The sequence below is a fragment of the Cibotium barometz genome, chromosome 27 (assembly GCF_041138505.1).
Source record: "Cibotium barometz isolate CiBa-2024 chromosome 27, ASM4113850v1, whole genome shotgun sequence".
Taxonomy (NCBI): Eukaryota; Viridiplantae; Streptophyta; class Polypodiopsida; order Cyatheales; family Cibotiaceae; genus Cibotium; species Cibotium barometz.
The window spans coordinates 26,793,434-26,808,498 of NC_141072.1; the positions used below are offsets into that span (position 1 = coordinate 26,793,434).

A 15,065-nucleotide genomic window follows, 5' to 3' on the forward strand; every position below is an offset into this window, starting at 1 on the left:
CGGAATGGTTTTGAATGATTTTCCCTTCATAAGAGCCTTCAACTTCAAAAAAATATTTACATATCCTGGAGAGCAGGTCTTGTGGAAGACTATTATGTCGTTAAAAAATCTATCCAATATACTCCTTCAGGGGCGGAGTCTTGCACGCTTATGTGCCTCCTAGATCTTCCACTTTGCCTCGTTATGTAGAAATGAATTTTAGAGGCCGGAAATTTAAAATGATGATTTATTTTTGTTCATTCTCAATGCATCAGAGCCCTAAACATGCGGTAGAGGCCTGAACAGGACCCTCTAGCTTTGGGAATGGCTTTCCAAGGAGGTCCGAAGGCTCGCATGGGAGGGCCTGGTTCCAGGGTCCAAAGGCTCGCCTGGGACGGCCTGGTTCAGTGGTCCAAAGGCTCGCGTGGGAGGGCCTGTTCCACTGAACCAGGCCCTCCCAGGCGAGCCTTTGGACCGCCTTGGAAAGCCACCCCCAAGGCTAGGGGGTGTTGTTCAGGCCTCTATTGCAGGTTTGGGCCTTGTATATATGCCTAGAAAAACAAAAAAAACATATGTACCTTCTCCGCCTCATCCATTTATTTTTGCACTAGCGCCTCCAAATCTGCTCCAAGGGTGGGGGGACGACCACTATCTGGCTCGTCCCCTGGTGTTGTGCATACTGTGGCTGGGCCCAAACAATTGTTCTTCTAGGGACTCAAAAATCAAAATCTGATATCTCATACTTAGGAGCAGCTGCCTCAATACGCTACTGTAGCCATGATGGCGGAGATGTCATCCACACTACTTTGATCAAATTGCCCTGCCTCGTCAATATGTGGTAGATCTCCCTAGGTATCAAAGTCGAAGAATTCATCATTGGCATCCCGTGAAAGAATGCTACATCATGAGGTACTCCACCCCTTCAATGGTGATGGCACTCAATAAGGCTAGACGCGGCTCTTCAACCCTGGTTACCTTAGGCCCGATGGGTGTAATTGCCATGCGAGTGCTCTCCATAACCTCCACCATGGGCAACTCAGGGACATCTTCATTTTGTTGTTCTTCAACATCACAACACAAAATGAAGATAGCATAAGCAATGTCCCGCTCGACCAGCTCAAGAGGTGTATGCTCTTCATAGTATGTGGGAATAGTAGTGGTGAAAAGATGTTGTCCTATAGGGTCCAAAGCTCTATTAACCACCTTTCTATGGTCTTATGCTTAGAACCAGCCTTCAATCCATACAAGAAATCTAGAGGAACCCAAGACAAGGTAGAATCTAGGATAGAATATGTGAAGTCATCTATTGCATTTTGGAATGCATCTAACAAGGAGTTAGCAGGGTCCAAGGTGGATATGATAGCCTGCAGATCTAAACTATGGCAAAATCTAAGGTAAATTTGATCCCCTAGGTGACCAAAGTGAGTGCTGCTAATCCATGTAGAGAAAGAAGAGGAAGGTGAAGATGCCATGATTAGTAGAGGAGTGCTAGTGCTAGGACAAAGAGCTTGAGAACAAAAGTGTGAATAAGTTTGAAAGTTATACCCATATTTATAGTACTTATAATAATTTGGCTTTTAAAAATCGTGTCAGTAATACTTCCTAATAACCATAAACTTGTAGTATGTCACCAAGTGTTCTAAAATACACATAACTTACATATAAAATGTTTGTTATGCCTATTAAATTACAAACTCAAACGACACAACACATGCTTAAATGAAAATTCATAGAGTTGACATTATATCAACAACATAAGAGAGGGGAAAATTTTTATATTACTATAGAGGAAAAAAGTTACATTGACTCCACAATTTCCAGGGTATGTGGTGCAATACATTGCTTGCAAGTTATACTTTGCTCACGGCGACTTCCTACCTTTCTACTGTTCAACTTGAAATAAAAATTACATGGGGGATCATTGATTGTCAGTTGGATTTCTTGCCTAAGAAAAGAAACGGACCAATCACTCTCTGCATTAACATTGAGAGGTTCATGACCCTCCCAACTAAAGAGCACATCAACGAGTGGCCATCTCACAAATCTTGTTCCAAGCTGAGCCATCACCCACAGAGTAGTCGCCACCGTCTATATCTGAAGTGAAGGCACAGTATCTATCGAGCAATGAAGTACCTATCATTAAAAGCAATGAAGTACCTATCATTAAAATGAAAAAAAATGCATTAGCTTAGTCATCATCATCGATTAATACTTTCATAGCAACTATACTTTAATCTAATTACCCTCCTTATCTCTCTTGTTGAATACCTCTACCGAGTAAATTTGACTAACATTCTTTCTTCTTGCCAGCAGCCATCTACCAAAATGGTATTAGAGCAACATCTAAGATTAAACATGTATTTTACCACACATAGCATTAATAACAAGATATATTACCTTTCTCAAGCTTCTTCTGTGTCAACCATCCTCTCGCTTGTAACTTATAAAATAACAATATTAGTACCATAAAACTCATAATAAGCATGCAGAAAATCATAATCAAAACCCTAAACTTATGAAATCATATCAAATAGAAGATTACTGACACTGACCCCTTCTTCAAACAAGTTGAGGCTAGTTATGGAACTTTAATTGACTGCCACTCACCGAGGGTTTAAAGAAAGCAAGCTATGGTGTGAAAATAAGAAAATGAGCATAACGTAGTAGGGTTTCGCGCAAAGATGAGAAGACGTAGAAGATATGATCAGAAAGCTATGGTGTAAGAACATATGTTCGAAGATTGAGCTTGGTGCCAGAAATTTTTATGGGTGTTTCACTATGAACTTATTTGAAGCTTCAAGTGCAAACATTCGACCACATTATGCCCTATATCCATCATTCAAGCTACATAATGTGTGGGTTCTATCCATCACGATCATAGGTACGCCAGTAAAATAAGTGAATTTCATGCATACACTGCATAACTCTTTACCACAAGAAGCATAGTATGAATTGTACACACTAGCAATCATGGAAAGAACTTTTGCAATGGTGACACAAAGCATCTCTATTTCCTCAGTTACATCAATCGTGGCAAGTTGAGCTATGGTAGCTTTTAGTCACTTGATTGATTTTTTTTTATGCCTAATGTTAAACTAGACCTTCTTAAAAGGTGGATCTACAATTCTCATCTTGGTGCTACCTTGTTCTTGAACCTTGTACTCTTCTATTTAGCCTTCAACTACACAATCCTAGGAGCCCACATGTACTATCAGTTGATATAATTGTCAAGATGCATTAGATCCTTTTATGGTACAGTTCTTTCCATTGGTCTTGTTTGTTTTTCTTCCAATGAGTGTTGGGATTCTTTGAGCTTTGATCCTCCTTATTTTGGGTGCAAACTAGAGTTTAGCATAAGGAAAGTGGTGGCACTTGTTTTGGGCCTTTAAGCATCTAAATAGGTCTTTGGCATTCCCTCTTGTGGTGAGACTTGCGGCTTTGTTTTAGCATGGCCCTCTTGCCCTTTGAATTGTTGTGGATTTAGAGGCTCCCTTTTGGTTATTAGTGTAGTTTAGTTCTTAACCTCTCGTGCTCACTTAAGAGGCAACCCTCATATTAGTGCTAAAATCTTTCATTGGGTCCATTGGGTAGATGTACATTGTTGTTCCTATTCTTTTCCCCTTTCTAGCTCCACCAAATTAAGGTTTAGTCTTGGTCCATGAAATGTGTCATCCCTTCTTTGTGTTGACACAATATGATCCTCCCTTGAATTCCTCCCTTGAATAGTAGCATTTCAAGTGGATCCTATCGAAGTAGCAAGGGAATTCTTTTGCATCCAATGTGTCCAACAACTAGCGGTTCTTTCTTCACATATCTTTGAATTCTATCCTTGCAATACCTGCATCAGTTGGTAGGATGATGCCTTTCTAAGTAAATTAGATTCATTAGTTTGTGCTAGTTTATGTCTAGGCAATTTCACATATACTAAAATGTATCCATTACCCATTTTGCACACCTTTTTAAAACGACTTTTGCGCGTGTGGGGCTATTGCTTCTTTGTGTCTATAGCTTGAGCCTCTTAGCCTCAACAATTGCATCAAATGGTGATGGCCCTATAATGCTAGACCTTGTTCATGACGCCCCAAAGCTACACATTTTCATTCCCTTTAAAGGCTTTCAAACCCATCCTATATTGGCTAAGACACACATGTTAACAATGTGGTTGTTACATTGACACAAGGTAATGAACATGTGTGCGATATTTAAGCAAGGCATACCCACATCCATAAGAGTTAAACTCCCTTGATCTCGGTGGAAGCTACACACATCTCCTCGATAGATACATTGACTTCGAAGTTTCACCTTTGAAAAGGATAGGACAATGGCACTAGCTTATATGCAAGCAATTTCATGCCCACGAGGTTGCACACCCATCATATTCTAGCTGTGATAGCCTGCTATGTCTTTCCAAATGCACAGGCGTTGAGTTCCAAATTGTCTAGCTTTGATTATAAGCATCAACAAACTACAAGAAAAGATTGAAGATAATTGTGTTGTATCTGAAACAATATATTCTGTTCCATCTAATCAAAACATTATTGTCAAAGGCACAACATTTCTAAGGAGTAACAGACCGTTCCAACCAAATAGACATATCAATAAGCTTTTTAACACAGATATGTTCTCACCACTTCTGTTCTTTATGGCTCCTCGCAACAAATCCTCGTCACTGACATTATCATAGAGAGGGGGGGAAACAGGGGAGAGCAGGGGAAGAGAGGAGCAGGGCAGGGCATGTACACAAACAAGCAAACAAGATAAACATGTTTCTAAACTACTACATGGTAGAGAAATGAACGCAAAACATTCAACCATATTAAGTACACGTGATTTCTACAATTGTCACATGTAGGGGCTTGAGGACAAGGAGTGCAAAACGGTGTCTTGCAGTAATGATCCATGCTGTGTTCTTTGAAGTGTACTCCCCAGAGTTGCCATCGAGCATCAGCTCCATGATGTCGCAGGTTCAAGCCCCAATGGCCTCTTAGTGTGGAATGTAAAGCATGTATATAAAGTAAGCAGTGTATGAGTAGAGCTTCCCCAGGAAACGCTTCTCTTTTTAAAAAAAACTCCCTAGAGTGGAACACCATGGCAGCCATTCTTCCAAGTAATTTGAAGAACAAGTCATTCAACTTGTGGTGCGTTTGTGATTCTTGAGCTCAGCACACGTCAACCACAAAACATCTCAAAGAAATCTGCATTTGTCACATTCACCACAGGGAAGTGTAGTGGAAGGGCGTCACATAAATGACACTCACTAGATGTCAAATAACAACGGATTTTCCTCCAGCTTATTGAAAAGCAACATCAAAAAGACACCCTAATTATCCAAGCTCAAAGCCAGTTGCATGTTGCAAACTGAAGTGGTGTTCTATTATTGATTTACTGCAGCAAGGGTATAGTGACGGTTGGCTTACTAATAGGAAGTGAGACCAAGTAGGTACCCGCACTCAACACATAAGGGTTGTCTTGCATTATGATGCCTCATAATAATGTTCATAAAAATATTTATTTAAAAAGTCATAAATAAGATGAATTTTGTTTGATACTTTAATTCAAATAGCATGAAATACTCAGCAGTACGGCAATGCCATCTATGCTTCTACAACTACCCCAATAGCACCCTTAGTACAACCAAGTCAAAAGCACATGGTAATCTGGAGACAGAAGATTAAAGTGCTTGGTTTTAAGCACAGTTGGACATTCCCAGCCTACACAACACAAACATTCAAAACCCTCCCACATGGTGGAGGTACCAGAAGGGGCAGTAAACCTGCACCCTTAAAACTGAAACCCCGGCATACGCTGACATAGCACGAGGTATACATGGGACATCTGCAATGGAAGAAAGCATCAAGTAAAATCTTTCCATAAAATTACAATTAAAGAATTAACAGCCTGACTGTTACTTTGCATCTTGCCATAACATGTCAAGAAACCTAATCGTTCTTAGGGCGATGATGCTCTGAACGAGGATGCAAAGATTTTCCCCAAAAAAAAAGAGTAACAGCTTGACAGCCAATACTCGTTGGTATCAGCATGAACACGCTTGTCCTGCTCCCATACTCACTGCAGCAGTAAATGGTATGTGTCCACTTAAAGTAGGGACTCTTACACAAAGAAAGAGAACAGCTATACAGCAGACACTATTGATGCCTTGTGTTGGTTCGTGGGGTGACCCCATGTAACAGCTTTGTGAAACCAGTAAAACTCAGCTTTCCATCCATATGTCGGACCCAATCATGAAAGACAACATGAGCAGGCATTGTAGCCGAAAGACCCACCTCCTGTCAAAGATAGATGCAAAAGTTAAACCAACATAAGGCCCTAATGTTCATATTTTACAAATGCATAGATTATGCATGCTTTGTATGAGCCAACATGCCTAAGCATGGCATGCAAGGATCATGCATAAGCATAGCATGCATATACGTGAATTGCTGAGAGAAACTTACTCGAGCCAATTCTTCGACATTGACTACTCGATTGCCATCCCTTTCAAAGTATTCATACGCTGTCCTTGCATACTGCTCCCAATGTTCAAGTGCTTCAAGCTGATGTACGCTGATTGCAGCTGCACAAAACTCTTGAAAATCCAACTTCTTGAAGGCAAGGGCATCCATCTGGTTTGCGAACTCATTCAGAATAATCAGTGGATTATTTGAGACTCCATAATGAAGGCATTTCAGAGTCTCTCTCTCTCTCTCTCTCTCTCTCTCTCTCTCTCTCTCTCTCTCTCTACAAATATATACATATCAACAAGCCATCAATGAGCTACTCCAAAAGGCAACCAAACTGCTACCAAGCTTGGAGAAATAAAGGATTTGTGTGTTGAACGGTGGGACATGATGCACTCTCCCTTGAATGCTGCAGGTTTTGTAATGCATCCTATTTGGAGAGGGAGGGGGCAAGAGTCAGATGGAGAGGTTCATAATGGATGGATGACCCTCATAAAGCACTATTGAGGATATAATGTGGATGAGCAAGCAGTGCTAACAAATGAGTTGGATGTGTACAAATCAGAGGGGGGGTTGCTTCTCTCATGCACTTACAAAAGATGAGAAGAGAATGCATCAAGCAGTCAAGTGGTGGCATTTGGTACAAGTACTCCCAAATTGCAGCAGCTTGCAGTTCGTGTCCTTTCTAAAGGGAGTACAGCTTCTCCATGTGAGAGAAATTGGAGCACTTTCTCTCTCATTCGTACAAAAAGAAGAAACAAGTTGAAGGCCACAGATACCGAGAAGTTGGTTTATATACACAGAAATCTTCGACTCGTATCTAAAATCAAGGCTAGAAGGTATGAAAAGATGGAGGTGACTTTGGAGATGATCAATAAAGAGAAAGATGATGAAAGGCTGATTGCCTTGCAAGAAATTCAAGAGCCTAAGGAGGATGAGGGATTGGGAGCCAAAAATGCAGAAGTGGAAGTTGCCGCTGCAGAGCAAGGTGATGATGAGACAGATAATGATGAGGATGCTTCATCTCCCTCTCATGTGGAGGAAGAAAATAATGATGAGGAAGCAGAATGATGACAAAGGAGTCATGACTCATGGCATGATGCATCTATGTAGTGGTGTGAAGTTTAAAGTTGTGGTGTGATTTTTGTGTCACAAAATTCCTTACAGCCTCTATTTTTCTACTGTTCATGTGTGGCATGTGGAGCCTGACATGACATACATGTATGGCTAATGTAGCCTGACATGGTGTGTCTGTGTGGCATATGGAGCTTGACATGACACTACATGTATGGCTCGTGTAGCCTGACATGATAGTACATGTGTGGCTTGTGGGGCCTGACATGGTGTACATGTATGGCCCATGGAGCCTGACATGATGAAATTCTCTGGATCTAGCTATCTTGGAGATCTTTTGTAATTATAATCTGGGAAGGTTCCGGAAGGATCATGAGCCTTGGACATTTCATCGGATACAACTGAGCAAATGGGTGTTTCTTCCAATATAATAGCACTCGTGTGTGCATGGCTTTGATTTTATCTTTGAATGACTTGTCTTGTTTACCTCGACAATGTCTGAGATTTCTGCCTGTGTTATCCATGGGGCCGGAGACACCTGGGCACCCTGTGGACCCCGTGTATATGCACACCTGTTTGGGACTGACAGGTAGTCTACATGTGTTTTGCAGGTGGTAAGTATTCCCAAAAACTCAATTTACAGCTTTATAAGTTCACATGTTAATAATTATTGGTGCAGGTTCATACTCACTTATAAGTGACCGGACAACTTATAAGTGAGTACACATTGAGCAGGACTTATTTAATACACATGGCAGCCAAAAACTGGGCAATGGACATTATTTGGACCTCCTTCACATAGGCGCCTTTTTTCTGGACCAGAAAAGCACACGTGTGGGCTATTTTCAGCGGGGAAGCCTCTATTATTGAGAAAAGCTCCAAATTGGAGGGGGCGCATGCTTTTCAGGGTGCATGAGGGCTGGTCGGCTGGTTTTCAGCCTGTTGGCAAGCTTCTACAGCCATCCATATTGCGACAAAAGTTCACTAGATGCATGGGAGGTGCTGGCCGACGACTCCTCCATTGCTGGCCGGCTAATTTACAGCTTGAACAGAGGCTGGACAGAGGTTAAAAAACAGAGAGGAAGAGCTGGTCGTGGGTTTCTAGACAATTTTCCTTCCGACCGGAGGTTTGCAGGCTTGTGTACAACTGCTGGTCGTTTTCTTCTGTGGCTACTGAGGGCTGGTTGATTGCTGAAAACAACCTTTGAGGGCTGGTCGCCTTGCTCTATGAGCTAGACAGGAAGAAGATGATGATGTTGAGTTATCCCGGGCTGATGTGGGAGTGCTATGGACTGTCCATAGTTGTCCTGCATGTGCTTGATGCCCGGGAATGCTCACTTGTGCTGAGAATTGTCAGCAAATTCAGATTATGTGATGTTTTCTTGTTTTCATATTGTATTGGAAGAAACAGGTGCAGCCAGTGGTGAACCTTGGGCACCCGCAAAGTTGTATTGTAAGCAGACTCCTTTTTGGTAATCTAACCATAAAGGGGGGGGCACGCGGGGGGGGGGGGGGGAGTCAGCCCATCTTTTGGCCCCTAGTGTGGTGTACTGTGCAGATTTGTCATCTTGTTTTATCTGGCATGCTTATGTGCATTTTCAGATTTCATGATTGATTAGATTTTCCGTTTTCAGTTGCCCCTTCCGTTTACATTTGTCTTTTGGTTTATGATGTGCAATGTTTGAAATCATCCTTAATGAATTTTCCTCTCTTGTGTTTCAACTTTCAAGTATCAACTTTCAAAGTTTCAAGTGTTCAGCCTTAATGTATCTACATAGTACATACTACAAAGTCCATTGTCCCTATTTCCCAACTCCCACAGGCATATATGTCCCCAAATTTAAGGCCACGTATGAAACTCCACTAGGGGCTTAATCATACCTTTTCATAGTTATCATTCTCCCTAAAGAATGACAGTATGAAACGTATGATATGAACTACGGTTTCAACACAGCAATATTGGGCATTTCTCTTCTTTTGTAAAATCTTCCTAAATCAGAGCATTAAACCCTAATACTTCATCAATTTTCAAAATTGAGCATGCATTCCTTGCATCAAGATGTTTCTATAGCCTTCTATAGCATCATTATTCAAAAACCCTAATTTTTGGGCATTCTCTGTAAGGGACTAGACACTGACATTGGATTCCATCCTTAGTTAAGACCTTCCCGTCATTTTGCGAAATATGGCTTCCCATATGCTAATTGAAAAGTTTGATGAAGAAAACTTTCACGTGGTAAACAAAACTGAAATTCAGCCTCATGAAGAGAGAAGGTCTTTGGCCTGTTATCGAGGGTGAAAATAAGATGCCTAAAGATGAAGATAAGGCCCAAAAGACTTGAAACCAAGGGATCAAAGAGCCTTTGGCCTAATAGCCCTTGGCCTCTTTGACAATTTTATCCATCATGTGGCAAATCTCCCGACATCCAGAGAGACCTATGAAGTGCAAAATAAGCTCTTCGGAGCTCAAGGTAAGAACTCTAAAGTTTCACTGCAGATAGAGTTCTATGGACTTATCCTGCAACCACATGAGAGCTTTGATGCTCATGTGAACAAAATGAAGTCCCTGGTGAACCAACTTGTTGTACTCAAAGCCAAAGTTGAGGAAGATGTGGCCATAGCTATGCTGATAAAGTTGATGCTAGATCAGCTCATCACCCGAGGGGGAAGTTCCTGAAGGTCCCACCTACAAGCCTCTAGAACCAAGGAGTCCACCCTTCCAAATTCTAAGCCATTATGTCATGGAGGGCGCGACCAAATGTTCCTAGTATACTTAGCCGCCCCAATTCCACGGGATCGGGACATGAATACGATGGCTGAACGACCACCCATGCAATGCTATCATTGTGCAGGGCCTCACCGAGTGGCAACTCCAGAGGAGGTGCTCTATGGGCAATGTGTAGGCATGTTGTATGTAAGTGACGGTCTGGCACATGGCATCAATAACTGGAGGGGCTGATCCGAACTTGGCCAATTTGATAGCATGTAGCACTCAGGGATTACTCCTGATCATGCGCAAAAGCATCATAAGCTGATCATGGAACACCTCTCCCCCAGATCTGGCCCAGAATGAAGCCCCATACATCACTGCCAAAAGAAACAATGTATCAAATGACCAGCATTTTGTTCTAGGTTCCTATAGTTTTCTTTTTCATGTTTTGACAACCAGTTTACTCATAGATCATATGTAACCATTTTGGTCTCATAGACCCTTCAGATCTTTTGTAGATGTTAATATAATCTATCTTTCTTTCTTTCTTTACTCTCTCTCTCTCTCTCTCTCTCTCTCTCTCTCTCTCTCTCTCACACACACACACACACACATTTCCATCCGGCTAAGGAATTGTAAACACTAGCCGGGCAACATACCGAGTTCAAAATTTCAAATAACCTGGCCTCCTTCATAGCATCAGTTGCGTTTCTTGCCAAAGCCTGCACCACATCAAGGGGATGCTTAAAAATGCTGAGACCAACATCAAAAGAAACATGAAAGCCAAGACTCAGGATCACAAGCAGAAAAATATATGCCCAAAACTTGAACAGGCAGGTGGGTGCAAAAGGTACCGCTCGAAAATTGTCCAAAGTAACACGCCCATCCTTATTGGGCTCTAGTAAAGTATATTGTGCCCGCAGATAAATTAACTCATCGTCTGTAAGCGTCTTTGATAAGGCCTGCATAGTAAGTAATCTCATCAGCACACAACTTTTTAGTGTTTAGCCAGCACAGTTCTAGACCCCGACATAGCTTGAAACAAACCCCTCTTTCCCAAAATGTGACATGACAGATATCTATAAACGTGAAATTAAAAGACAAAATATGAATTTCTTGTCTTGGAAAATGCACACATGTGAAACAGTCATGACCATATTGATGAGAAACAAGGAAATAGCACTTTCAAGGAGCCAAAAAAGAAAATGCCATGTCAGGAAGGGTGATGCAAGCAAGAGGGAAGGGGGAGGGGGGAGAGGGGGTGTGGGTGTGGGTGTGGGTGTGGGTGTGGGTGTGGGATTAGAGGAAAGAGAAAGTAGGAAAGGATATGGAAGAGACAAGAGATACCTGAAAACAAGATATTGAACCTAATATGAACAAGAACAGTCAAGGGAGAGGTAGAGGTGCCAGTTTCCAGCCTATTTTTTGACAGCAAAGAATAGCTCTTCAGGCTTGAAAGGATGAACAGAAAACCTCCCAAAAGAATATTTCTTCAGGCTTGAAAAGATGAACAGAACCTCCCAAAAACACAGCTACAGATAGCAAAGACATAAACAGCATAGGCTTTCTGCCTTCAAGGCTTCCATTAAAGTGCAAACATGCAGTTGAACTTGAAAGGACTCATTGAGTGGTGAGCACTCACCAATGCACTGTTACTGAGGGCAGACATAATTTTGAGCATTCAACTCTTTCTTCCATAGGATCCCGTGATGAACTTGCATCATCACATTTTCTAAGAGAGGCTATGGAGCCAATGATTTTTGCACTGGTTCCAGGATCCCCATGATCCAACACACATAGTTCACAAGACTTGGCGCTCAAGTCTACATGTTGTATGCTCCACAAGCACACGACACCAGGAGTGTAATTCAAACTCCAGGATAGCAGCCTTGCTTGCCAAATTTGTAGATATCTTTTTAGGCAAAGACTAGCCTTTGGTTTACACCATCCTGACCATGAACCACACCATTGAGTTGAATCTAGGTGCACAATCCCCATGTAGCTTTCCTTACATGTTGAGCAAGAAGATGGAAATGGTGCAGGAGGAACAGAGAAACCAATAAAATTTCAAACAATAGGCAAAGGGCCAGCATGGTTGTTTCTCGTACCGGTACGAACCAATTCATGCTGTACCCATGTAGCTTTCCTTACATGTTGAGCAAGAAGATGGAAATGGTGCAGGAGGAACAGAGAAACCAATAAAATTTCAAACAATAGGCAAAGGGCCAGCATGGTTGTTTCTCGTACCGGTACGAACCAATTCATGCTGTACGGTATCGTGCGGTACGGAAAATTTTTTCCCCCCCCTTTGAGAAATAGATTCCAAATGCTCAACAGAAATAGAAATCCTTCTCAACAATTAAAGACGGAAGATCCCAAATGCCCGCAATACTTCGCAATTTTCGTGTCCACTTAGCATTCTATATGGGTTTGCTGAGAGACCCAAAAAATCTAGCAAGGTAGATTGGTAGTGTAGACTTGATTGGTAGGGTGAGGAGAGAATCTTGCTACATCACTTTGGTATAGATAGGCTAGACAGTCAAATCCATACGAGGGAGAAGAGTTGGACAGGACCATTTTGATCTACAGAGGAGTCCCTAAACCTATCACCCTAGATGCATTACTCGTATCTGTGCAAGGACGGTCCCTTAGTCATAAACACTTGGCATCGCATTACCCATGCAGGCTCTTTTTTGGAGACAATTGGGAGATCCAACTAGGAGTGACACATCTCCATGTTCTGGTCCTCAAGCACTGTGGACTCCTTCCCCTCAACCTTCCCTCATGTTCACGCTTAAAGCTCCATAGTTTGTAAGTGTTTTAAAAAAAACCATTTTTTATCGTACGGTATCCCAAAATTTCATATCATACCCAAAATTCCCGTACGGTATCGTATTTTTGTACTGTGACAACTATGAGGGCCAGCAGGCCTTACTTCAACAAGTTCTCTGCAAAGGCCCGAATGAAGCAGTATGCCAGCCTTTCTTTCAAGACTATCCACCCTTGTTATCAACCTCCCAAAAAGTAATGCACTATGACCACATAGCTCCACGAAACTTCTAAAACATGCAAATGGTATGGGTTTGAAATGAGTTCAAAAGTTTCAATCCCCAAAGGAGTACAGTCTACTCTAGGGGTTTGAACTTTTCCAAAGGAGCAATGGGACATCTAACTCTTAAAATACGTGACTCGAGCAAATTATTTTTCTTGATTTTTCTTAAATTGGGTCTGATTTTTGCAATTTAGGACTAATTTCCTGCCAGCTTAGAATCAAATTATGCTAAAATTACACAATTTGGTCAAAACTTCAAAAACACTAGTTATTTTTTGCCAATATTGTACAAATTGCATAGAAAGAGAATTATTGGGTGTTGGGGCACGTGCGCGGGGGGGAGGTGGGTCCACGGAAGCCATAGCCCAAAGGGCTCAAGGGTGGTCTGTGGATGTGGACCTACAGTTCGGAGGAGCGCTAGCTTGCACCCCTTCTCTTTGGTACTAATCTTGTTGTTTAATTTAGGGAGATCTTGCGGGGATCTTACAGTTGGTATTAGAGCAAACCTTAACACGGGAAGCAAAAAAAGCAAGGTTTGCATGTCTCATGCATGGTCACAAGAATCCGAGGTATTATTTTTGTGGAGTTTACTAGGGTTTTGATGTCGGTTGAAAATGCAGTTTTCTATCATGCATGTTTGAATCTTGTGGTTTGAGCCTAGGAGAGAGAGAAAGCGTGTGTGGAATGGAGGTGCATGCAGAATCCTGTGTTCCATGTTGATTTTTGTTTCCATGTGGGAACCTTAGTGCAAGATGCCCTCTAGGCCAAGTTTTCGTAGGTGTGAAAAGCTGAGAGAGAAGCAAGGGTATAAGCTGCCTATGGACTATGCAAGAAAGCATGTTTGTGCTTGGCTTGTTGTAGGGGGACTAGCATACTTTCTGATGGAATCTAAATCAAGAATCACACACATATGATACAGGCGCGGCCACAAACCAGAAGCGGCAAAGGAACAACACTGCACAGCCAACCAGCACGCGCAAGGTACAGACAATACATTGTACAGAGTCCGGACTGCCACATGGCAGTCCGTACAGGCTGACCTAGCATCCATACCGGTGTACGTGCAAGCGCAAAAGCGATAGCGAGTCTATTTAGATCACCATGAGGAGGGAGAGGGAAGTGCTAGAGAAAACCGCACATGCAGGGGGGAAAAAGTATAAAACCCTTATTTTAATAAAAACATTTTTTAAAGGGCACTAGTATGTTTTTTTAAGAAAAAGCATGCATGTGCAGCTCTCTTATCAAAAACTGTGAGAACAAAGGGGGGTTGATTTTTGTGAGCACATATACAATGGAAAAAGCATACTCAAGCCTTTCTGGAATTTAAACAGGGTGTCTCTTTTGGCTATTTCGATGCGCACAGTAGGGCAGGTTCCCCCCTAGGGTTTTACTCTTTTCATCGCCGACTTTAATGCCAATGGCAAGGGTTGGGCATACGTGCAGGCCAGACAACACACGTTTTCTTGGCTCGTGAGATGCAGGTTTATTTGATTTTTTCTAGCTCTTTTCTTCTACCTCATGGCAACCCCAACTGGATTCCCTTCATTGATGGTCTTAATCATCATGTGGAGCACCAGGGGGAGCAACTGTAACTCGCGGCGGTGCCCGGGGGACTAGGGCCTTTGACACACTTGTTGATACCAACTATGCATATTAAAACATTTAAACATGGCCACAGCCTTAACACATATCCATCATCACTTTGCATAAAACATAAAGCTAGACAAAACATCCACAAATGCTCAAAATGGAGCTTGCACGTGTGACACCGCATAGAGGCCGGAATGGGCCG

General features: G+C 42.1%; 1 protein-coding gene across 1 annotated transcript in view; it reads right to left on the minus strand.

The window, feature by feature from the left end:
- Positions 1 to 5,648: 5,648 nt before the first annotated feature.
- LOC147623233 (CDPK-related kinase 5-like) overlaps positions 5,649 to 15,065 on the minus strand; it is a 117,244-nt gene continuing 107,827 nt past the window's right edge. The window contains exons 8-11 of the mRNA XM_086821320.1: positions 11,076 to 11,183; positions 10,881 to 10,943; positions 6,435 to 6,602; positions 5,649 to 6,266 (exon numbers count right to left, since the gene is read on the minus strand). Of these exons, the coding sequence (XP_086677446.1) occupies positions 6,126 to 6,266; positions 6,435 to 6,602; positions 10,881 to 10,943; positions 11,076 to 11,183 (480 nt within the window). The 3' untranslated portion in view covers positions 5,649 to 6,125. The remainder of the gene's footprint in view (positions 6,267 to 6,434; positions 6,603 to 10,880; positions 10,944 to 11,075; positions 11,184 to 15,065) is intronic.